We start from the raw sequence: 27,225 nt of genomic DNA, 5'->3' as shown, positions 1-27,225 counted from the left end.
AGATCAGTGGCCCTCTCTTGGTTCAAAAAATCTAAAGCAGAGATTGTCTTTGTGCAGGAGATTCACTTCCTAAAAGATAGCCCCCCCCCCCCCAAATTTTCAAATAGAGACTTCCCTACTGGATACTTTGCGTCACACACCAAAAAATGTGGCGCAGTGGGAATCCTATTTAATAGGACGTTACCCTTCCAATTATCTGAAATCGAGGCAGACCCCAATGGCAGGTGGCTCATCCTAACTGGTCTCCTCCATAACTGACCAATAACATTAGCCAACATGTATGTTCAGAATACCAAACAAGCCAAGTTTTTCCAGACAGTTACACGTAAATTAATTAAAATTCAGAAAGGTTCCTTAATTGTGGCAGGAGACCTGAATGTTGCACTTGAACCAGACTTAGATTGTTCATTAGGACAAGGTAGCGTGCCCTCTAAACTTTACTAGACATCAGAACCCATATACACAAACTTACTCTGAGCCATGCATGGTGAGCACAACACACGGGGCAGCGGAATTATACATTCTTTTCAAATCCACATCAAAACTATTCCTGCATACATTATATATTTACTGACCAACTTACATATAGCTCAATTACGGCTAGATTTAGAGTTTGGCGGTAGCCGTGAAAACCAGCGTTAGAGGCTCCTAACGCTGGTTTTAGGCTACCGCCGGTATTTGGAGTCAGTGATTAAAGGGTCTAACGCTCACTTTTCAGCCGCGACTTTTCCATACCGCAGATCCCCTTACGTCAATTGCGTATCCTATCTTTTCAATGGGATCTTTCTAACGCCGGTATTTAGAGTCGTTTCTGAAGTGAGGGTTAGAGCTCTAACGACAAAACTCCAGCCGCCGTAAAAAAGCAGGAGTTAAGAGCTTTCTGGGCTAACGCCGGTTCATAAAGCTCTTAACTACTGTACCCTAAAGTACACTAACGCCCATAAACTACCTATGTACCCCTAAACCGAGGTCCCCCCACATCGCCGCCACTCTATTAAAAATATTTAACCCCTAATCTGCCGACCGCCACCTACGTTATACTTATGTACCCCTAATCTGCTGCCCCTAACCCCGCCGACCCCTGTATTACATTTATTAACCCCTAACCTGCCCCCCACAACGTCGCCGCCAGCTACTTACAATAATTAACCCCTAATCTGCCGACCGCAAAGCGCCGCCACCTACGTTATCCTTATGTACCCCTAATCTGCTGCCCCTAACACCGCCGACCCCTATATTATATTTATTAACTCCTAATCTGCCCCCCTCAACGTCGCCGACACCTGCCTACACTTATTAACCCCTAATCTGCCGAGCGGACCTGAGCGCTACTATAATAAAGTTATTAACCCCTAATCCGCCTCACTAACCCTATCATAAATAGTATTAACCCCTAATCTGCCCTCCCTAACATCGCCGACACCTAACTTCAATTATTAACCCCTAATCTGACGACCGGAGCTCACCGCTACTATAATAAATGGATTAACCCCTAAAGCTAAGTCTAACCCTAACACTAACACCCCCCTAACTTAAATATAATTTAAATCTAACGAAATTAATTAACTCTTATTAAATAAATTATTCCTATTTAAAGCTAAATACTTACCTGTAAAATACATCCTAATATAGCTACGATATAAATTATAATTATATTGTAGCTATTTTAGGATTAATATTTATTTTACAGGCAACTTGGTAATTATTTTAACCAGGTACAATAGCTATTAAATAGTTAAGAACTATTTAATAGTTACCTAGTTAAAATAATTACAAAATTACCTGTAAAATAAGTCCTAACCTAAGTTATAATTAAACCTAACACTACCCTATCAATAAATTAATTAAATACAATTGCTACAAATAACTACAATTACATAAACTAACTAAAGTACAAAAAATAAAAAAGAACTAAGTTACAAAAAATAAAAAAATATTTACAAACATAAGAAAACTATTACAACAATTTTAAACTAATTACACCTACTCTAAGCCCCCTAATAAAATAACAAAGACCCCCAAAATAAAAAATTCCCTACCCTATTCTAAATTAATAAATGTAAAAGCTCTTTTACCTTACCAGCCCTGAACAGGGCCCTTTGCGGGGCATGCCCCAAGAAAATCAGCTCTTTTGCCTGTAAAAAAAAACATACAATACCCCCCCCAACATTACAACCCACCACCCACATACCCCTAATCTAACCCAAACCCCCCTTAAATAAACCTAACACTAAGCCCCTGAAGATCTTCCTACCTTGTCTTCACCATCCAGGTATCACCGATCCGTCCTGGCATCCGGTGCTGAAGAGGTCCAGAAGAGGGTCCAAAGTCTTCCTCCTATCCGGCAAGAAGAGGACATCCGGACTGGCAAACATCTTCTTCAAGCGGCATCTTCGATCTTCTTCCATCCGGTGCGGAGTGGGTCCATCTTGAAGCAGCCGACGCGGATCCATCCTCTTCTTCCGGCGTCTCCCGACGAATGACGGTTCCTTTAAGGGACGTCATCCAAGATGGCGTCCCTCGAATTCCGATTGGCTGATAGGATTCTATCAGCCAATCGGAATTAAGGTAGGAATATTCTGATTGGCTGATGGAATCAGCCAATCAGAATCAAGTTCAATCCTATTGGCTGATCCAATCAGCCAATCAGATTCAGCTCGCATTCTATTGGCTGTTCCGATCAGCCAATAGAATGCGAGCTCAATCTGATTGGCTGATTGGATCAGCCAATAGGATTGAACTTGATTCTGATTGGCTGATTCCATCAGCCAATCAGAATATTCCTACCTTAATTCCGATTGGCTGATAGAATCCTATCAGCCAATCGGAATTCGAGGGACGCCATCTTGGATGACGTCCCTTAAAGGAACCGTCATTCGTCGGGAGACGCCGGAAGAAGAGGATGGATCCGCGTCGGCTGCTTCAAGATGGACCCGCTCCGCACCGGATGGAAGAAGATCGAAGATGCCGCTTGGAGAAGATGTTTGCCGGTCCGGATGTCCTCTTCTTGCCGGATAGGAGGAAGACTTTGGACCCTCTTCTGGACCGGATGCCAGGACGGATCGGTGATACCTGGATGGTGAAGACAAGGTAGGAAGATCTTCGGGGTTTAGTGTTAGGTTTATTTAAGGGGGGTTTGGGTTAGATTAGGGGTATGTGGGTGGTGGGTTGTAATGTTGGGGGGGGTATTGTATGTTTTTTTTTACAGGCAAAAGAGCTGATTTTCTTGGGGCATGCCCCGCAAAGGGCCCTGTTCAGGGCTGGTAAGGTAAAAGAGCTTTTACATTTATTAATTTAGAATAGGGTAGGGAATTTTTTATTTTGGGGGTCTTTGTTATTTTATTAGGGGGCTTAGAGTAGGTGTAATTAGTTTAAAATTGTTGTAATATTTTTCTTATGTTTGTAAATATTTTTTTATTTTTTGTAACTTAGTTCCTTTTTATTTTTTGTACTTTAGTTAGTTTATGTAATTGTAGTTATTTGTAGCAATTGTATTTAATTTATTTATTGATAGTGTAGTGTTAGGTTAATTGTAGGTAATTGTAGGTATTTTATTTAATTAATTTATTGATAGGGTAGTGTTAGGTTTAATTATAACTTAGGTTAGGACTTATTTTACAGGTAATTTTGTTATTATTTTAACTAGGTAACTATTAAATAGTTCTTAACTATTTAATAGCTATTGTACCTGGTTAAAATAATTACCAAGTTGCCTGTAAAATAAATATTAATCCTAAAATAGCTACAATGTAATTATAATTTATATTGTAGCTATATTAGGATGTATTTTACAGGTAAGTATTTAGCTTTAAATAGGAATAATTTATTTAATAAGAGTTAATTAATTTCGTTAGATGTAAATTATATTTAACTTAGGGGGGTGTTAGTGTTAGGGTTAGACTTAGCTTTAGGGGTTAATACATTTATTAGAATAGCGATGAGCTCCGGTCGTCAGATTAGGGGTTAATAATTGAAGTTAGGTGTCGGCGATGTTAGGGAGGGCAGATTAGGGGTTAATACTATTTATGATAGGGTTAGTGAGGCGGATTAGGGGTTAATAACTTTATTATAGTAGCGCTCAGGTCCGCTTGGCAGATTAGGGGTTAATTATTGTAAGTAGCTGGTGGCGACGTTGTGGGGGGCAGGTTAGGGGTTAATAAATATAATATAGGGGTCGGCGGTGTTAGGGGCAGCAGATTAGGGGTACATAGGGATAATGTAAGTTGCGGCGGTTTACGGAGCGGAAGATTAGGGGTTAATAATATAATGCAGGGGTCAGCGATAGCGGGGGCGGCAGATTAGGGGTTAATAAGTGTAAGGTTAGGGGTGTTTAGACTCGAGGTACATGTTAGATTGTTAGGTGCAGACGTAGGAAGTGTTTCCCCATAGGAAACAATGGGGCTGAGTTAGGAGCTGAACGCTGCTTTTTTGCAGGTGTTAGGTTTTTTTTCAGCTCAAACAGCCCCATTGTTTCCTATGGGAGAATCGTGCACAAGCACTTTTTTGAGGCTGGCCGCGTCCGTAAGCAAGTCTGGTATCGAGAGTTGCATTTGCAGTAAAAATGCTCTACGCTCCTTTTTTGGAGCCTAACGCAGCATTTTTTTGAACTCTCGATACCAGAGTTAATTTTATGGTGCGGCCAGAAAAAAGCCCGCGGAGCGTTAACAGCCCATCTACCGCCAAACTCCAAATCTAGGCCTTAGAGATTCAGATTTAGAGCCAATTAGCTGGTCCGATCATGCCATGGTAACTCACTTTGAACTGGACTGATGCACCCCTGTCCCCTTTTATGTGGAGACTGGATAAATCCTTATTAAAAAACCCCATATTCTCTTCTCGGCTCGTAGAAATAATAAAGGAGTATTTTGAATTAAACAACACACCAGACATTTCCCTGCATACTTTATGGGAGGCACACACAGTGGCGTCACTAGGGGGGGGCGGGCCGCACCCGGGTGACACCCTCCATTTCAAAGAAATACAATGTTGAGATGCATAGATTTTTTTTTATTAGAGGGGCTGGCATTTGTGAACATTGGTGGGACTGGGGAAGATGTAGACACAATTTTTTTGCCCCTTGAGCCAGTGCTGCAATTTCAACAAATAGTTTTCCCGGCTGCTTTTGCTTGTTTGTACTTTGCTTCTCCCCTGCCCAATTTCGCTATGAATGTTGTGGGCATGCCGTGGGGCTTGCAAAGTTGCGCTGCTAGCCTAAACCTGCCTGCCTATCTGTGCTCACTGCTCAGTGACATGTGGAGCAGTGGAGTCACTCACTGCTGTGCTGTCTCTCTAAACGGGAACTGGCAAATCATGAGGGGATGCCTGGCACCTGACCACATGACTGTTTGACACTGTCTTTAAAGTGAAGGAGCCACGTATGATGCCCAAAAGACCATTACGGTTACGGTACACTAAGTGCACACTGAACAGGTAGGAGGGCGGGCGGGGGTCTGGGGGTGGGTAGAGTGCAGAGGGGATTGGCCATAAGAAGCGGTAGGCACGCGGCCCGGGGCTGTGCACTGACAGGCTTGGAACAGAGTCAGAGAGCAGAATTTTCATAGTTTGCACCTAAAACTTTTCTTTAGTGATTTATTTTTCGAGTGCTCTGTTTATCTTTCATTTGATGCTCTGCTGAGCCAGGGAGCAGCTCTAGGCATGTGCTTTATAATTAATGCAGTGCAGTTTACATATTTTGTAAGTGTGTGTGTCTGAGTTTTTGTGTGTGTGTGTGTCTGAGTGTGTTTCCGAGTGTATCTGAGTATGTTTTAAGTGTGTCTGAGTGTTTGTATGTGTGTTTGCCTGTGTTTTTGTGTGTGTCTGCTTTCTGGGGGGGGGGGGGGGGTGACACCATAACTTACCGCACCGGGTGACACCAACCCTAGTGACGCCACTGGGCACACAAATCGGTTATACAGGGTGAATTAATAAAGCATAAAGCTTGTCTGACTAAACAATACTGGGAAACATATATGTCCATTTTACAGAATATTCGCAATATAGAATTACAACATTAAGCGGCCTACGGGACGGAGCCCTCGCTAGTAAATTGAGACAGGCAAGAAATTATTTAAATAAATTATTATATAAAGAAGCACACAAAAGGGCGCTATACCTTGGGAAAATGTACATAGCGAATTCAAATAAAATAGGACCCACACTAGGAAGAACCCTCAAAGAACAGAAGCTTTACTCCTAGATACATAGGTTGACGGACCCCTCAGGGCAAAACTTAATAAGTAGTCACCAAATTACAAACCAATTTAAACTTTTTTAAAACAAACTATACAATCTACCGAATCCACCCTTAGCACTTACTCTTTGTAATTTCAATGGAGGTATTGCCATAGCATGTCAGAAACAACTCTGATATAACAGGAATCCAACTAGGCCCCAACTCATATAAAATAACATTGTATGCTGACAGTGTCTTAATCCTCCTCACTACACCAAATACATCACTTCCATATCTATAGAGGAGTTTAAGAGATTCAGCGCCCACTCTAACTTTCTCATAAATGCACAAAAATCAGATGTCCTCAATATCAATATCTAAGACGCATTTGTCCGTATAAGATGAATAACGATAAAATCAAATACTTGGGAACTTATCTTACGCCAGCCAGCAGTAAATATTCTAAATATAACTATATTCCTATTATACATTAACAAGGTAGGCCGCTGTCCTGGTGGGGCCGCATACAAGCGGTAAAAATGACCACCCTCCCACAGATACTCTATGTTCTGCAAGCATTACTAATGCATCTACCAACTACTTACATCAACCAACTACAATCACTGATAAATTAATTTATTTGGGGCAGCATCAAACCTCGTATCAATAAAAAGGTCCTATTAAAGCCGCTGGGCACAGGGGGCTTAGGGATACCATCCATACTCCAATATTATAGGGCTGTGGTGCTACAAAGAGAGATAGAATGGCATGAACGGACAAACGCTAAATCATTGGCATCTATTGACTCCTTCATCCTAAATTCAACTGAAATAGGTCCCCTTAGCTGGATTAAACACCTCACCAGACCCCTTATTGCTAGTACATCTTCACTATATGCCCATTTTTTTAAAACATGGGACACAATACGAGATAAAATTAGGGCAATTTCTTCCCCTATATCCCCCATGACCCCAATTTCTTATAATGCGGAATTCACGGGAGGTATAATTGCAGAAAAAACGTATCCCAAAGGAATAGATTGCACAATACCGTTTGCTAGGCTGGTCTCCAAGCAAACATTAAAGACACGATTGCAGATGGCAGATATAGCCGGGTGGTTTTCAGTCCTTGGCTCAAATATGCACATCTTACACACCTGGTGGGAACGTCAACTCACAGGCATGACTTGCTTAGAGAATTAACTCAATTCGAAAATTTGTGCTTGTTTAGTCGGTCACCCCGAGGTTCATTATCGACAGCAAAACAATTACTAGATGCCGCCTCAACCCTGCCATCCCCCTCGTATAAATCACACTGGCATACAGATTTAGGGATGATTATTTCTGAAGAACAGTGGCAAAATATTTTTTATAATCCTTATAAATCCTCATCCTCCCCCAGGGTGTTAGAATAAAACCATAAAGTCATGTTTCGTTGATACCTTACACCTGAGAGAATTAAACAAATCTGTCCCAGGGCCAATGCTACTTGCTGGATGGGCTGTGGGTCTCCTGGCACAAAGACACATATTTGGTGGCAATGCCACTTACTATCCCCTTTCTGGAGAGAAGTGAAGGCTTTCTTCAAGGGTTTAATGAGAACCACATTCACCTTAACTCCAATTACTGCTCTCCTCAATTTTGAGCAGGATAAAATGTGTAAAATTAAATGGAAATTGTTACAATTCAGCCTTAATAGCGCAAAGACACTAATTACACGTAAATGGAAAACAGCACACATTCCCACACTACAGGAATGGATCCTTAATACCTCAGAAATCCTCTCTGTGGAGGAATATTCATTCTATAAAAATGGATGCTTAGCTTTCTTTCAGGAGATTTTATTTTACTGGAATCCTTGATCCACATCCCACCAGCCACAAGGGACACATGAGAGTAGTGCCTTATAAAACACTGTGCACCACCCAACCAGACTTTCCCCTTCCCTTCCTCCCCCTCCCCCCACCTGAAAAGAATTGTTTAGTTGCTTATTGTTATTGTTAAGCACATTTATATTTGAAATGTATAAAATGAACAACTTTTTTAGTTATGCAGTTAGCTATTATTGAAGATGCAACAAAATGTTAGTCACACCCTTGTTATTTTTTTTTTTCTCTCTCTTGCTCTGGTACCTTTAAGTTGCTGGACTTTAGCATCTCCTCTCATTAGACATTAACAAAGGTGGAGTAAATGAATACCGCATGGACATTTATAGACAATTAAGGGAGATACTCGTTGCAGCATTATTATCCTGACGGATGCAACATTCTTGTTATTATTACATTCAATGCCTAATTTCTGTTGCCTCATGTTATTTACTATTCTGTATTGAAGCTAACTTTCAATAAAGTTTTTTTTTTTTTTTTTAAATGAAAGAAAGCAAAAGCAAAATATTGTTAGCTGAGGAAATGCCAAAAAAATCATTCTAGTTATAGAGTTCAGGAAAAATAAATAAAGAGTTTTCAACCTCAAGAAGAAAAAAAAAAGCAACCCTGGAAAATTTGGAGAACAGCCCTATTTTCCGTTGAGTAAGTAAAATGCGCAAGGCCCATTTACTAAAAAGGGAATTACTGGGATACTTCTTCTCCCAATATTTTTTTTCAGAATTATATTAGTTTGTATTAAAATGCCAGAGTGTTGTTATACAGGCACTCTACAACCCAGCTGCATCCATTAACCACCCCTTTAAATTGTTGCTTTCCAACCTCAGCTGCTGCAGCCCACCGGGAAATCTACTGGTAAGCCAATCCGGCCTTGGTACCCATCAGTTTAATGTGGCTTTAAATTATTTTGCAATCCTTCATAGTTCCTTTAAAATGAAAACAGAAATATAATTATTTAATATTGTTATTAATAATGTAACTTCAAACAGATGTTTTATTATTTCTAGATGCTGTACAATCAGTGGAGGTGACAATTCCTGAAGCAGCCGTTGTGGGGAAAACAGGTTCCACTGTGACCTTACCATGCTTATATAAAACATCTGTAGGTTCACATTTTGTTCTAGAATGGAGGTTTGCAACAGGTTCAACGCAAACATCAAGTGGAAGTCAGGTAAAATTACATTGCGTTTTAATGAAATATCATATATTAAAGGGATAGGAAAATCAAAATTAAACTTGCATGATTCAGATAGAGCATGTAATTTTAAGACACTTTATAATTCAATTCCATTTTCAAATGTGCTTTTTATCTTCAGTAACAGATAACAAAAGAATGAAGCTAATTTGATTAAAGAAGTACATTGGAAAGTTGTTTAAATTTGTATGTTCTATCCAAATTATGAAAGAAAATTTTGGGGTTTTCTGTCCTCAGCTTCACAAGCATAACAATACAAGTTAATATTTCTCTCATATTTTTGTCATAACCAGAGATCAGGGATTCAGGAAAGTAAATTTGCAAAGTCTAACAATCTTGCAAAACCTATTGTACATTGTTATTTTATTGATTAAAATACCAATGTCCAACTGTCCCCTTACAAGGAAGAGTGAGTATTATTTGATACTAACCCATTTGATGTATGATGTGGGTTCAAGATTGGGGATTAAGGTAGCGCTTTTGTGATCTTGCCTACCGTGTGCCCAGTCACAAGCAGATTGTCCAGTATTGTTGTGGAATACGTTTAGATTGATAAACCCAGCAAGAAAGCTATAAACTTCACTTGGGAAGTCCATTCTTTCATAGAGATGTATACCATATGTACAGTATCTCACAAAAGTGAGTCCACCCCTCACATTTTTGTAAATATTTTATTATATCTTTTCATGTGACAACACTGAAGAAATTAAACTTTGCTACAATGTAAAGTAGTGAGCGTACAGCCTGTATAACAGTGTACATTTGCTGTCCCCTCAAAATAACTCAACACACAGCTATTAATATCTAAACCATTGGCAACAAAAGTGAGTACACCCCTAAGTGGAAATGTCCAAGCACTGCCTTAACCCTCTTGGGCATGGAGTTCGCCAGAGCTTCACAGGTTGCCACTGGAGTCCTCTTCCACTCCTCCATGATGACATCACAGAGCTGGTGGATGTTAGAGACCTTGCACTCCCCCACCTTCCACAGATGCTCAATAGGGTTTAGGTCTGGAGACATGCTTGGTCAGTCCATCGCCTTTACCCTCAGCTTCTTTAGCAAGGCAGTGGTCGTGTTAGAGGTGTGTTTGGGGTCGTTATCATGTTGGAATACTGTCCTGTGGCCCAGTCTCCGAAGAGAGAGGATCATGCTCTGCTTCAGAATGTCACAGTACATGATGGCATTCATGGTTCCCTCAATGAACTGTAGTTCCCCAGTGCCGGCAGCACTCATGCAGGTTCAGACCATAACACTCCCACCACCATGCTTGACTGTAGGCAAGACACACTTGTCTTTGTACTCCTCACCTGGTTGCCGCCACACACGCTTCACACCAACTGAACCATATAAGTTTATCTTGTTCTCATCGGATCACAGGATATGGTTCCAGTAATCCATGTCCTTAGTCTGCTTGTCTTCAGCAAACTGTTTGCGGGCTTTCTTGTGCATCATCTTTAGAAGAGGTTTCCTTCTGGGATGACAGCCATGCAGACCAATTTAATGCAGTGTGTGGCATATGGTCTAAGCACTGACAGAGTGACCCCCACCCCTTCAACCTCTGCAGCAATGCTGGCAGCACTCATACGTCTATTACCCAAAGACAACCTCTGGATATGAGGCTGAGCACATGCACTCAACCTCTTTGGTCGACCATGGTGAGGCCTGTTCTGAGTGGAACCTGTCCTGTGAAACCGCTGTATGGTCTTGCCCACCGTGCTACAGCTCAGTTTCAGGGTCTTGGCAATCTTCTTATAGCCTAGGCCATCTTTATGTAAAGCAACAATTCTTTTTTCAGATCCTCAGAGAGTTCTTTGCCATGAGGTGCCATGTTGAATTTCCAGTGACCAGTATGAGAGAGTGTGAGATGATAACACCACATTTAACACACCTGCTCCCCATTCACCCAGAGCCTTGCGGTACCCTAACAGAAAGTGGTAACGTGGCCGAGGACGCCCCAGAGATGGCTACATTAAAGGTACGGTTACACAGGTAGGAAGAGAACTACAAGAGGGTTGTGTCACAAATGCAAAATGATTGGTGGGTTTGGAGCAAAAGAGGGTGGTCAACAGTATCAAAGGCTGCAGACAGATCAAGGATGATAAGCAGAGAGAAGTGGCCTTTGGATTTTGCTGTAAGTAGGTCATCGGTAACCTTAACGATTGCTGTTTCTGTGAAGTGATGGGGGCGAAATCCAGATTGCAGTGGGTCAAGGAGGGAATGTAATGTAAGGAAATTGGATAGGTGTGCATGAACTAGCTTTCAAGAAGCTTTGAGGCAAGAGGGAGTAGGGAAATAGTGCAGTAGTTGGATGGGGAGGTTGGATTGAGGAAAGGTTTTTTTAAGGATAGCATGACCAGTGCATGTTTTAGAGATGAGGGAAATATACCAGTGCTGATGGAGAGGTTAAAAATGTGTGTGAGTATAGGGGTAAGGGTAGAAGAGAGGGAGGGGAGTAGCTGTGAGGGGATGGGATTGAGGGGACAGGTAGTGAGGTGAGAGCGCAGTATAAGTGCAGAAACTTCTTCCTCAGTAACAGGGGTTAAAGAGCTAAATATATTGTCACGCGGCTCCTGTGTCGGCTCCTGTGTCACGCCACTCCTGTTGCCATGGATCACCTGTGGGCTCTCTTATGGCGCGGATCTGCGCCTATGTAAGTACGAGTATTCCTCTTCTCTTTGCCCAAGTATAGGTGTTACTATTGTGCTCCTGGGTGCTTATTTGCTGAACTGCTTCTTACTTTATCGTTACTGAACTTTGCCTGTTTCTAGACTACTCTATTGCTTAACCCCTGAACTGCTGATTGCCTTTTGTTGCTGACCTCTGCCTGTCCCTCACCATTCTACTGATTTACCCCTGAACTGCTAAACTGCTGATTGCCTTTTGTTGCTGATCTCTGCCTGTTCCTGACCATTCAACTGGTTTACCTCTGAACTGCTAAAGTGCTGGATTGCCTTTTGTTGCTGATCTCTGCCTGTTCCTGACCATTCAACTGGTTTACCTCTGAACTGCTAAAGTGCTGGATTGCCTTTTGTTGCTGAGCTTTCCCTGTTCCTGATCATTCTACTGGTTTACCCCTGAACTGCTAAACTGCTGGATTGCCTTTCTGTTGCCGAACTCTGCCTGTCTCTGACTATTCTACTGGTTAACACCTGAACTGCTGGATTGCCTTTCTGTTGCCAAACTCTGCCTGTCTCTGACCATTCTCTGCCTTACCCTTATTGCCGTGAAGGACTACCCTGTCTACTGTGAGTACTGCTTACCTCATTTCTTAAACTCACTTTTTTCTGGGATATTTCCTTATCCTTCTACTTGACACCGGGATAAGAAGACTACTGGCCAAGTTTGGTCTGATAGGGAAATATCCCATGTGCATTACATTATACTTGAGCTATGGACCCAAATGAGGTAGCAAGAGCAGTCTCTCTTCAGGGACAGACCCTGGGAACCCATGCAATGTGAATTCTAAACTAGAGGCTATAACAGCTATGCTCTCCTCACTGGATGCAGAGAAAAACGCCGCTCCTGTTGCCACACAGCCGGTCCCTGCTACTAGTGCTGCAACCTCCTCCCCTGTTTCTGGTAGTATACCCCGGATACCGTTGCCTGACAAGTATGATGGCACTACCGTCTGGATTATCGCTTTCAGGAGAGACAAACAGAGAGAGAGAACTTGCAGAAATCTTCCCTCTCGTCCTTCTACCCGTCCAGTCTCTAGACTATCCTCTACCCCTACAGCACCTCCAGTTACCTCTGAAGAAGAACCCATGGATCTCTCTTCCCTTAAGCCCTCTGAATCTGAAAGACAGAGAAGAAGGAGATTAAGACTGTTTCTATTGTGATATACTGTTGGGAAAAGCCAACGCTTAGAGGATAAAAGTGGGGTACCTCTAAGCCTGGCCACTACTAATTCCCCTCACTTTTCTTGGATCCTGGTACCTGTTACCCTTACCTTTCTTCAGAATTCTGTCCACGCTCAAGCCTTTATTGATTCAGGGGCAGCTGAAAAATTCTTCGATCATTGTTTCATGATTCACGTAGGGTTGCCTCTTCTTCAGAAAAAAACAATGTCTTAAAATAACCACTCTGGATGGCACTCCCCTTGGATCAGGTTTAATCCATTAAGAATCAGCACCCCTAACCATGACTGTGGGAGTACTACATACCGAACAGTTGCAATTCAATGTCATTCATTCTCCTGCACAAACAGTTATCCCTGGTCATCCTTGGCTATGTAAACACAATCCTCAATTGACTGGACTGAGGGACAGTTGGCCTCCTGGAGTAAATCCTGTTTTCACTCCTGTCTGGCTAAAGTTACTCCGCTGCATCACATCCCTATAGTCAGCCTTCTAGTCTTCCCTCAGTATATGCAGAATTTATGGATATCTTTGAAAAGAAAGCAGCTGATGTGCTGCCACCTCACCGTCCTTATGACTGCAACATTGAACTCTTTCCTGGAGCCCCACTTCCTAAAGGAAGGACTTAGTCCGCTCTCCAAAGCCAAAACCAAGGCCATGGAGGAATATATCCAAGAAAACCTAGCTAATGGCTCTATTTGCCCTTACTCCTCTCCTGTCGGGGCTGGCTTCTTTTTTGTCAGTAAAAAGGATGGTAGTCTCAGACCCTCTATCGACTACAGAGTCCTAAACAACATTACAATCAAGAATTGTTATCCTATTCCTTTGATCACTGAATTATATGATTCGCTCTAAAATGCTTGCTACTTTACAAAGTTGGATCTACGTGGGGCATACAATCTCATTCGTATCTTCCCGGGAAATGAGTGGAAGACTGCCTTCAACACGAGATCAGGGCATTACGAATACCTCATAATGTGCAATGGCCCTGCTGTCTTCCAAGCATTCGTCAATGATATCTTCTGTGACCTCCTTAATCACACTGTCATCTTCTATTTGGATGACATCCTCATATTTTCCTCCACCCTTGAGGAGCATCATGAGCATGTAAAACAGGTACTTCTTTGCCTCAAAAACAATTCTCTGGTACCCAAGCTGGAGAAATGTGAGTTTGGTTAAAGTTCATATCCAGTTTCTCGGCTATGTCATCTCAAAGGAGGGTTTTGCCATGGATCCTACAAAGCTAACCGCACTTCTGGAATAGCCTCTCCCACATCATTAAAGGAACCACAGAGATTCTTTGGATTTTCCAACTATTGTCGCAAGTTTATAAAGAACTTATCCCAAATCATTGTTCCACTCACTGAGCTTACTAAATGAAACAGAGACTGCAATAATTGGCCTCCTGTAGCTGTGGATGCTTTCTCTCAACCTGAAAAAGGTCTTTTGTTCTGCTCCTGTGCTCCGCCATCCTGATCCTGACCTACAGTTCAATCTAGAAATTGATGTAAAAGAAGGGGTTAGGTGTGTTCACTGTTTATCAAACTGTTGTATGAGAAAACAGTGTTGCCAACCTCAATAGTTGCTAATTCTCACAGATTAGCAACAAAAGCTAGACAGTGGGGGAGGTTTGTAGAGGTGGCTTTCAAAAATAAGTATGGTGAACAAATATACTCTAAGTATTGGAGGTCTAACTAATCTAATGTGTACCCTTAATACATTAAATAATGTTTATAAAAAGAATTCATACCATTTCATATAATAATTATTTTTTGTATTTATTAAAATATGTAACAAATAATACGTTAAGCACTGGAAGTTTCAGATATCTAACTCAGGATACACAACTAAATACAATAAGATAGTGATGATACACCGGTGTATAACAATTAATTTTCAAATGCAATATTTTTATTAAAAAAGTATCATTTGACAAATATGGCTCTGAAAAAATAGTGCAAAAATTTGCAAAAATAGATAAAAATAAATAAAAATGAATATAAAAAATATATAAAAATAAAAATGCAATATTTCCCAGTTGCAGTTGCAGACCCTAATAGAACAATTCGTTTGGGCTAATATTAAACCTAGGATACCTAAAAGCGCTATGTATTTACCGAGAGATAGGAGAGGTTTGGGCTTACCAGATATCTTCTCCTATAGGCGGGCGATAAGCCTACAAAGAATAGCAGAATGGGCACAAAATTCTATAACTAAAGCTTGGATCGATCTAGATAGACAAATCTTAAAACTAAACAATATGGGTACCCTCGCTTGGCTTGTACCTTCACAGCGCCCCCTCGTAGTTTCTAGATACCACCTAATTGAAGGATTGGAACACCCAAGTGATGGACACATTGCTGCTAGAGAGGTATCACTATCTAAAAAATCATAACATGGTGCAATATGAGATACTGGTTGCACTATGGCAGGGCACACTTTAGGCACCAATCTAGGCATAGATCTAGGCACACAGCATTTACATTTGGACTGCAGTTTTTTTTTTTTCTTCCCCTATTTTCCCAACTTCCTCTTTCCTGCTTCTGACCCTCTCTCTTCCACTACCCTCGATACCTCTGAACTATCACGAGATAAGAGAATAAAAATTTGAAAAATTACTCACACCTTTGAAAGCCCACCACGTGGTCCCCCGGGTGAGTTGTACAAGATTATTGTTGAAGTGTTTATATTTGGTACATCTTTGCATTGTATGTTTTGTTTTCTTTGAATGCCATTGATGTTACGAATAATACATATGACTACTTATTGTATGACTTACAAATTTGTTTTTATGTATCTTCTCACTTCAATAAAGCCTTTTGAAAGAAAAAAAAAAAAGAAAAATGCAGAAAAAAATATGCAGCAAAAAATATATATGCAGTTGATGCTGTCTTCAGCAAACAAATTGATTGCTAACTACAGTGTTGTTGGTTTAATTCTTGTGGTATACAAAAGGGTTCAATTCTCTTCCAAGTATATTTTTAAATTAGATATTTGTATATATTGCACATGCTGGAAGGTTGTTTATTATTAGATGATTTCAGAATGCGATACTTTGCATCCCAGAGGTAACACTTTCCTATATTGTATAAAAAACTATGTAATGATGTTGTAAGTCCAAAAAAGAGGCTAAATAAAAAGTGTCCTTTTAAGCTGTTTACAGAGATTTACTTTCTTAAAATTGAGTTTCTCTCCACTTGAAATCTTACACCATAGCTTAAATTAAGATACAAGCGAGGCTTACTTGTGTCCTTTAAAATAATTCTCCCCTTGAATAATAAAACGGTAATCCGTAGATAATGTATATAATACGGTGGTTAGTTTATTCTTACCCTGCTTGTCCGGACTTATTTGAATGCTGACAGCGTCCCAAGACTCTTACCGGATATGGCGGGTATTTCAAAATGATCGATCCGTTCGTTGGTTTCTGTATTTTTACCCTGCTTGACCGGGCTCGTCCTGATAGTGGCGGCGTCCTTGAACTCTTACCGGATGTGGTGTTTTTTCTTTCAGTCTTTGTGTTAGAATCTTCTTTTTTCTTGTGAATGCAATTTCCACCTTTCAATGTTATCTGTGTTTGAAAAAATTAGCTATCCTCCGATAGCCTAATGATAGTATTCGGCTGCTCACAAAAAGGCAGTCTTGGGAGTGCTAATGATCACGCTAACTGGCCAGTTAGTTCAGAGTAGTGTGCTGGAGCTAGAAGAGAACTAGCTCCAACACACTACTCTGAACTAACTGGCCAGTAAGTGTATGATTTCCGAGCTATGGTAAGAGGGGCCAGTTTGTTAAGGACCGACATAGGCGTCGGTACAGGGGGGCAATTGCCCCCCTGGATTATTCCTTGTGCCCCTGTGTGCCCCTCCGCCAGGCTTGGTGCTTGCATAAGGGGGCCCGCCTTTTACTCGAGTCCCAACTATTTTTTTTTTAAAACCACCTATTGGGTCCTGCCTACTATGTCACTCACATGCTTGCACCCAATAATATCCTTGCAGTCAGTCTGCACGTGGATCAAGTAACATGTTTTTGGCCCACGCGATAGCAGGTGGGTGCTTGTTGTACCGCTCTGCAGTATGCCGGTCCATCTGCTCAGCACCGTGGTCAGGGACCAACTGGAGGAGCATGCGGATCAGTAAGTAGAAGATTGCAATCTCCTTTGCAGACATAGCGGCACTGACATGTAGCAGAGAAGATGCAGGGAATGTGCTGGAGCTCCCAAGTGACACTGGTACAGTGTACCTCTGCCTGACTTTTTAAAGGTACTGGCAATGTACACAATTACCAGCATTTATGGAGGTCCTTGGGTTTCGAGCTGTGACCTCCTGGCATCAGTGACAGTCAATCTGTGGGTGTCTTCACTAATCTTAGCTGCACATACAGAAGTAATCTATTTACGTGTGTGTATTAGCAGCTTGGGGTGGCATTGAAGTGTTTGGTTTAATTCACGTAGAGTTTAATATTAATAACGGCAGCTCTTAAACAGAGAACCATTCCCATGATAGTGACAGAGCCAATCCTACAAGTTTTTATTTATAGGCCATGGAGAAAGTAGGAGCATCATGTGCAAGCCAGGTCATCAGTAAAAAAAAAGGGGAGTTTGTGAAATTTAATTTTTAAACAATGTCTTAAACCCATTCAGAATTGTTTAACATGCTGTCAGGTTGCACTCCTAAAACACCCCTATTGTGCTTCAGATGAGGAGATGACTAGTGACTAAAGCATACACATGTATACCCGTTTCTGATTGGCTCACCAGTATCTTAACCTGGAGCGGCAAAGGAGCACCGGGTTGACTATGTATTCAAGGACTGAAAGTGCTAATGCATTGGAAAATTAAGAAATTATGAGCAATAATAATTTATTGACATGCAAAGTAAATATTATGGAGTCAAATCTCTCACAATCCATAATAAATAGTATGAAGAGTCTTTGCATTTCTGCTCTCTCTGTCAAGCAAGGAGATACCTTAAATTATAAGAAACCAAATTATTGTTGACACTAAGATGAAGCACAAAATTATTAATGTATATGCGGTTAGAGAGAAGAAAGTAAGGTACGGAGGGCAATACGGTTAAAACAGGTCAGAGGAGGTGAGAGACTGAGCAGCACTTGGATGAAAGGAGCAAATGTCTGTTGTACTTTCAGGTTTGCTTGTTGCTGAAGGACAATAACTGGGAACAATAAGTATGCCATTATGTCATATGCATTGGGGAAGTACTTTATGGCAGACACACATCCTCAATGCTTTGCATGCAGGGGGTAGAAACTCCAATAAAATTCTTAACTTAAAGAGAAAGTATACTGTAAACTTGTTTTTCCCTTAATGTGTTGCCAATTACTTTTTTTTACCAGTTGCAGAGTATAAAATGTATGAGATTTGCTTTTTAAGGCTTAATTGTGTATATGAATTAGCTGGTTTTGTGTTTTAAAGCCACAACCTAATAAAATGGGTTGAGCTTGTAGATATAATCAGATCTCATTACTTTATCACATTGTGTACATATACCTGCTTCTTTATCTTATATCTCTTCGTAAACCAAATACCAATACTTGGAGAAACAAAGGAAAATTAACATTTTATTACCTTATCTATTCTATACCCCACTGAGAGTGTAATTTCTTCTGCTGGCTGTGTTTACACATCTTATTTATAGATTGGCCCTAAGGCCAAACACTTTCAGAATAGGTGGGGATACCATTAGCTAAATTAACTATTTCAAGTGCCAATATAAGGGTAAAGGAAATACTTTTAAACAATTTAATACAATCCAGCAGGTAAAGTGGATCATTGGCAACAAATTGAAAGGGAGACATTTTTTTAGTAAACTGTCCCTTTAAAAGGAAAGGAAACCCATTTTTTTTTCCTTTCATGATTCAGATAGAGAATACAATTTTAAACAACATTACAATTTACGTATATTATCTAATTTGCTTCATTCTTTAGATATCCTTTGTTGACAAATAGCAATGCACATGGGTGAACCAATCACACAAGGCATCTATGTGCAGCCACCAATCAGCAGCTACTGAGCCTATTTATATATGCTTTTCAACGAAGGATATCAAAATAATGAATCAAATTAGAAAAATAGAATTACATTGGAAAGTTGTTTAAAATTGCATGCTCTTTCTAAATTATGAAAGATAAATTTGGGGTTTCATGTCCCTTTAAATCTTAACTGCTTAGGGGCACACAAAAGAGGAAAAATGTATTCTTAAAAATGATGAGCTGCATTATCTTTAAATAATTAGGCAGTTTTGGCAAACTTAATTGTTGACTTTGTAGTATGCAATCAGTTATTAAAACTTTTAACAACCTATTTAACTATGTAAACTATTTAACATAGATTTAGCTTCATTACAAGTATAAATCCTGCATGCTGAATTACTATGCTGTAATATTCTTGTTGTTTATTTCAACATATAGTTTAATACAAGCATTTCAGTTAACTAAACGGTTGATTTCTTTTACAGATTTATTATTACACAAATGGGAATTCTTACAAGCCTGGATCTCAATATGACAGACTGAGCATTTCTCAAAATCCCCCAACAACAGGAATTGCATCAATTCAGTTAAGTAATATCAGATCATCTGACAGTGGGTCTTATGTGTGTGAAGTGAGCAACCCCCCAGACTTCTCTGGCACTGGATCAGGAATGATAAAACTTACAGTTTTAGGTAAGTTTTAGTAGTTACATATAGTTATCTATAATTGTATGTGCATGACAGGTAATATCATCTGTCATATATTTAAAGAGACAGTCTACTTGCTTTTTTATGTTTAAAAAGACAGAAAACGCCTTTACTGCCCATTCCCCATAACCAACATTGTTATATGAATATACTTTATAACCTCTTAGTTAAAGTTAAATCTTGCACAATAGCTGGACAGTGCTAGTTCATATGTGCCATATAGATAATATTGCTCTCACTCCAGTGGAGAATAAAAATGGTTATGCAAAAACCAGCACTGATTAGTTAAAAATGCATAAACACTGTAGGGGCTTAGATACAGGTAATCATAGAGGTAAAAAGTATATTAATATAACAGTGTTAGTTATGCAAAACTGGGGAATGGGTACTAAGGGGATTTTTTTTAAAAAAAAACAATAATATTTTTCAAGTAGATAGTCTCTATAATCATTTGTTTGTTTGTTTTTTCTCCCACAAATAATGAGATATATTGTATATATAAATGTAAAAAAATAAACATTACAATGTTGCAAACTGTGTACCAGGAGACAAAGCCAATGGCCTAGACACAAAAAAAGTTTTTACTGAAAGTAGTATCTCGCTGAAAAATCTTGCAGCAAAATCATAACTTGCACAACAAAATTGCAAATACATACACCTAGATTACGAGTTTTGCGTTAGAGGCTGTGGGGTGCTAACGAGCAGTTTATGCTCACCGCTCACTTACAGACAACGCTGGTATTACAGTTTTTTTTAAACCCGGCGTTAGCCGCAAAAAGTTGAGCATAGAGCAGAATTTAGCTCCACATCTCACCTCAATACCAGCGCTGCTTAAGTCAGTGGTGAGCTGGCTGAACGTGCTCGTGCATGATTTCCCCATGGGAATCAATGGGGGAGAGCCGGTGGAAAAAAACCCAAACACCTGCAAAAAAGCAGCGTTCAGCTTCTAACGCAGCCTCATTGATTCCTATGGGGAAATACATTTTATGTCTACACCTAACACCCTAACATGAACCTCGAGTCTGAACACCCCTAATATTACACTTATTAACCCCTAATCTGCCGCCCCTGACATCGCCGACACCTGCATTATATTATTAACCCCTAATCTGCCGCTCCATACACCGCCGCCACCTACATTATACTTATATATTATTAACCCCTAATCTGCGCCCCCAACATCGCCGACACCTACTTTTTATTTATTAAACCCTACTCTGCCGCCCCCAATGTCACCGCCACCTAACTACATTTATTAACCCCTAATCTGCCGCCGCCAACGTCACCGCCACTATATTAAAGTTATTAACCCCTAAATCTAAATCTAACCCTAACCCCCCCTATTAAATATAATTTAAATACATCTAAATAAAATTACTACAATTAAATAAATAATTCGTATTTAAAACTAAATACTTACCTATAAAATAAACCCTAAGCTAGCTACAATATAACTAATAGTTACATTTTTATCTAGCTTAGGATTTATTTTTATTTTACAGGCAACTTTGTATTTATTTTAACTAGGTACAATAGTTATTAAATAGTTATTAACTATTTAATAACTTCCTAGTTAAAATAAAGACAAATATACCTGTAAAATAAATCCTAACCTAAGTTACAATTACACCTAACACTACACTATAATTAAATTAATTACCTAAACTAACTACAATTAAAATAAATAAACTAATGTACGGAAACCCCCCCCCACTAAATTACAGAAAATAATAAAATAATTACAAGAATTTTAAACTTATTACACCTAATCTAATCCCCATAATAAAAAAAAAGCCAACCAAAATAATAAAAATCCCTACCCTATACTAAATAACAAATAGCCCTTAAAAGGGCTTTTTGCGGGGTATTGCCCCAAAGTAATCAGCTCTTTTACCTTTAAAAAAAGTGCAATACCCCCCCCAACATTAAAACCCACCACCCACACACCCAACCCTACTCTAAAACACACCCAATCCCCCCTTTATAAAACCTAACACTAACCCCTTGAAGATCACCCTACCTTGAGACGTCTTCACCCAGCTGGGCACAAGTGGTCCTCCAGAGGGGCAGAAGTCTTCATCCGATCTGGGCAGAAGAGGACCTCCAGACGGGCAGAAGTCTTCATCCAGGCGGCATCTTCTATCTTCATCCATCCGGAGCGGGTCCATCTTCAAGACATCCGACGCGGAGCATCCTCTTCTTCCGACGACTCCTGACGAATGAAGGTTCCTTTAAATGACGTCATCGAAGATGTCGTCCCTTGAATTCCGATTGGCTGATAGGATTCTATCAGCCAACCGGAATTAAGGTAGGAAAAATCCTATTGGTTGATCCAATCAGCCAATAGAATTGAGCTCACATTCTATTGCGAGTTTAGGGGACGGCCACTAGAATAGAGCACAGTATGATTTTTACCGTGCATTTGTTTCCCCTCTTTATATTGTGTAGTGTGCTATGTAGTGTGTTTGTGGTGTTGTATGGTGTGTGTATATTGCGGTATGATGTGTGTATGTGTGGTGTGGTATGGTGTGTGTGTGTGTGTGTGTGGTGTGGTGAGTGTAGGCAGTTACAGGCAGACTAGTGTAGCACACTACTTAATCAGTGCTATTGTGCAAACCAAAGAAAGGAATCAATTTAGACGAAAGCACGGTAGAGAGTAGGAATATGTGTGTGTATAGTCTAGCAACAAAAGAGATGGGTTATATCTGGTTAACGTGGGAAATGAGCTCCCTTTAAAACATTCTCCCAAAAAACGTTAAAAATACTAAATACAAAATTAAGGTGGCGCAAAATAGAATTGCTATTCCCCAGTTTCTAGTTACAAATGGAAAAAAATATATATGTTATATGTACTCCTGTAGATATGGATTTATATTGAATAAAACAAAACTAGTGATGGGGGGCGGAGCCTAGCAGCCCAGGTTAATGGCCGCATACTAAAACGGCTCTGTAGACCGGAGTATTGCCTAAGGATAATATGACCCAAATTTAAACGACATTCGCTTGGGATCGGAGGGGGCAACAACACAAACAGCCTAGGCAGCAGTCGGGAGCATTGATGTCACCATACCCCCATCTAAATAAGCTACTCAGGGGACTCGCTAAACCGCGCCATTGCTATTGCGCATCACTGAAGGGGACCTCGCCTGTAACTCCCGCTTTGACACAGCAAGACGGAACTTCATATAACTGTCTGGGGTATAACACAATCCGGCAGTCACTCTGGCAGGCAAGTGGGCACGATAAGGAGTTCTCCAGATTTTCAGAGGCCGCTTAGGCGCTGCAGCCCTTACATGCAGTGTCTCTGTACTGCGACGCCCTGGGAGTGCCTTTACTACCACCATCGGCAGATCTTGTGGTGCATTAGGTGAGAGTAGGACGACAAGAAGGTAGAAGTAGTTTGAGTGAGACTACGCAACACGAGCAGTACACTTTAAGCCTCCATTAGCTGGCCACGTGTTGCGATAAAGAGCATACCGGTCCCTATTAAAAGAAGCAACCCCATAGCGGTATACCCGCTGTACCTCTTTCTAGACCCAGGGTAACTATTTACAGATCACAGCTTGGGGGACACAGGGAAATCATCTTATTAGCACCAACAGTAAAACGCTTTACTGAAGGCACAGGGACACAATCTGTTTACAACAAAAGGCACTTCTTGAGGTGCCATTCCTAGGGGCATGCCCTGCAAACGTGCCCCCAAAGCAGATAAGCCGGCTTCCTCGCTACTTATGAGCCAGTACCTTAAGCCCCACACAGCAACTACAGATCAATCACTTGATCAGAGCACACAGCCTCCAGAACCAAGCAATAAACATATTCAGCTAACAATGGAGCAGTCAGGAGCCCAATTTATCACTAGAGAAGATCTGAAATTACTCTCCTCTAAGGATGACATCAAAGAAGTTTTATCCGAGGTAAGGGGGCTTTTTGGTGAACTTAAGAAAGACTTATCCCAGCTTAATACAAGGGTTGACACTATAGAGCAATCACAAAGCACACTACATTCCGAAGTTAATAGTAACTCCCAGACCTTAACTCAGCAAAATGAGGCTATCAGTTTCCTCATGGAAAAAATTGAGGACCTCGATAATCGCAATAGGAGGAATAATCTACGTATTAGGGGCATCCCTGAATCTGTCACCCCTACTGCACTAATTGGCTATCTTCAAGATCTCTTCAGAGTAATTAAAAGCACCCCCACCTCCCCAGATATTCCAATAGAAAGAGCCCACAGATCGCTGCGACCTAAACCATCCCCCAAAGCACCCAGGGATGTGATAATACGCTTACTAAGCTATGTGGACAAGGAAGAGGTCGCCAAGGGAGCCAGAACCAAAAGCCCACTAACACATGCAGGGATACCACTCCAGGTCTTCTCAGATCTTTCACCTGCAACGCTACAAAAGCGAAGAGAACTGAGACATGTCACCAAAATCCTCAGAACTCATAAAATACCATACCGCTGGGGCTTCCCTCTTAGCATAATTGCTTACCACAATGGTCAAACGGCTGTCTATAGGATGGAACACGACCTCCCAGATTTCTTTAAAGCACTGGGTATCACTCAGAACAGGGAGCCCAACATAGAACCTCCATCACAGACTCGAACACCTCCTACCAGCAGGCTACATGAACCTTCAAACCTCAATCCAGAAAGAGTTAAAACACCTCAGCCTGGACCCGGCAACAAGCGTTGGTCATCGGACCACAATAGCCAAGAACAGGAAGAAGAAGATTGATACAGAGCGACAACTGGAGTTCGCAATGTCCACTTTTCAATATGACCCACTGGGTCTCTGCCTAAATGGACACTACCTGCAGAATATAAAGGACTGGTTCTAGCTACTAAGGGGGATCTCCCTGAGAGACTCACAAGAAGCAACAATGATCAGATGAGTAGAAAGTTACTTAATTAGTTTATCATGGTTTTGTTTACTCACGCCTTGCATGTTAATTTATCTTACTATTATGATTTATCTGCTTCACTAACTAGACAATTGTTCAAATGTGTTGTTTTACCAACTGTTCATATATTCTATCACACACACACATGTATACACTTACACCGCTCAGACCCACACAGCAACTGCTCACTCAGCACCACCACACCACTACTAGACTCATACCAGCTTTGTCAAATGACAACAAACCAGTATTGTATATAGTCGAATCCAAACCCCTGGGCAAAACAGGAAATTAGATCGTAACCTAAACCTCTCTACAGATACTCTAATAAGACTCATACAGCCCTATCCTGTGACACTATATACTGCACTCATGGGAAACACCATGATATGCATTGACACCCCTACTGACTGACTCCCCCCGTCTGCCTTAACCCCCTCAATTACACTAATGACCCCCTCCACCCTACTATAGCGAATGGACACACTTGAAGTACATTAACAAGTGATATCAAAGGACCACATGTTTCTACCCAACTGAACAAATAGGCAATACAAAGTCTCATTCCCCGCAATCTATTGTTAACAGTTTATTGTTATATTGATATTGTTATATTGCTATTGATATTCCTTGCTAGCCCAATTTGGGCCTGTTGAATACCTATCTACATAACTCCAGAGAATTGTAATATACCCTGCCTTAGCCATTCTGACCTTATCGCTAGTTGGTAATTATGAGTTTTCTGGACAATTTTACTGATTGAGTCGGGCGCGAGCGGTACTCTACCCTTGTACCTACCCCACACTCCTTCCCCCCTCCTTCCTCTTCTCTTATTAAAGGGTCAGACATGACCCTCAAATATAACTCATATCTTAGTTTGATACTTATTGGTCTTAACCTTGCTCTACACACCTGGGTTCACAATATGCCTAACACAAGTAAAGCCCAACTCATCACCTTCACCACTATTAACGTCAAAGGATTTAACACTCCGTAAAAAAGAAACATTGTACTTACAGATTTACATAAACAAAACAGTGCAATTATACTACTCCAAGAAACCTATTTCAAAAAAGGCAAAGAACCGCGCTGGCTTCACCACAAATATTCCACAGCCTTCTTTGCATCAGGCCCTACTAAAAGAAATGGAGTAGGCATCCTCTTTAGAAAAGATATACCTTTCCAAAAAATCCACCTAGAACAAGACACAAATGGCAGGTTAATGATCCTATCAGGATTACTGTACAATAGACCTCTCACCATAGTCAATGCCTACTTCCCGAATCGAGCTCAGAAAGCCTTCATGCGACAACTGTCTAATAGCATCATTGACCATAAAAAAGGGATGCTTATTGTTGGGGGCGATTTTAATGTTCCATTGGACCCCACGACAGACACACAGTCCGGTTGCTCACACATTCCACAACGAGACATTAAATACATCAACAACCAGTTGCACTCCCTTACACTGCATGACACCTGGCATACCTTTCACCCTACAACATGAGACTATACTTTCTACTCGCATCCTCACAACACCTATTCGTGCATTGATTATATACTAACAGATGCACTCACATTATCTTTGGTTTAAAATGTCTGCATACATTTCATCACTTGGTCAGATCATGCCCCGGTATCCTGCACAATCAATTGGCCAGAAAAACCAGTGACTCCTTTCCAATGGAAACTAGATGGAAACCCTCCTTGACCACCCAATTGTTAGCCAGGAAATAGGGTTAGCTGAATATTTCCTACATAACGATGATACCGACACACCATACTTTAATGTCTGGGAAGTGTATAAATGCGTTCTGAGAGGTGAATTCATAAAACATAAAGCCATCCTTACTAAACAACATAGATTCAGACGTGAAAACCTTCTAGATAAAATTCACACACTAGAATTAGCTTATAAGTGCTCCCCTCAAAATGATATTCTACTAACAGAGTTAAAAGAAACTAGGTCAGAATTTAACAATTATATGCAATACGAATACCAGAAACAAGCGTTCACTCTCCAACAAAAATACTTTGAACAAGGAAATAGGTCAGGCAAACTCTTGGCTAGAACTATTCGTAGGAAACAACTTAAAGCATACATACACGTAGTTAAAAACAAAGAAGGAGAGGAGAAAAAAGTAGTCTAACTACTATACAACATTATATGATTTAACTGGGACACAACCACAACTACACTCTGAAGAAACTAAAAAAAGTAAATTGCATCAATATGTAGATAATGTTAACATTCCCCGTCTCACAGAGGAACAGTCCCTCAAACTAGACTCTCCTATAGAAATTGCAGAAATAATAACAGCCATCAATAGCTTGCCAACTGGGAAATGCCGGGCCCAGATGGGTTTGGCACTAAATATTATAAAAAATTCTCCCAGATCCTAGCTCCCAGACTATGAAAAACATTCGGGATGCTAGAGGAAGGAATTAGCTTCCCAAAATCCATGTTAGAAGCCCACATCACCGTAATCCCAAAACCAGGAAAACCCCCTAACA

General features: G+C 40.6%; 1 protein-coding gene across 1 annotated transcript in view; it reads left to right on the top strand.

Annotated features, from left to right (window-relative positions):
• Positions 1 to 276: 276 nt before the first annotated feature.
• The window catches only part of VSIG2 (V-set and immunoglobulin domain containing 2), a 92,258-nt gene continuing 65,309 nt past the window's right edge, over positions 277 to 27,225 (top strand). Inside the window, exons 1-3 of the mRNA XM_053690967.1 lie at positions 277 to 418; positions 9,044 to 9,225; positions 19,581 to 19,788. Of these exons, the coding sequence (XP_053546942.1) occupies positions 277 to 418; positions 9,044 to 9,225; positions 19,581 to 19,788 (532 nt within the window). The remainder of the gene's footprint in view (positions 419 to 9,043; positions 9,226 to 19,580; positions 19,789 to 27,225) is intronic.

The sequence above is a fragment of the Bombina bombina genome, chromosome 8 (genome assembly GCF_027579735.1).
Source record: "Bombina bombina isolate aBomBom1 chromosome 8, aBomBom1.pri, whole genome shotgun sequence".
Lineage (NCBI taxonomy): Eukaryota > Metazoa > Chordata > Amphibia > Anura > Bombinatoridae > Bombina > Bombina bombina.
This window is presented reverse-complemented; position numbering and strand designations above follow the sequence as displayed.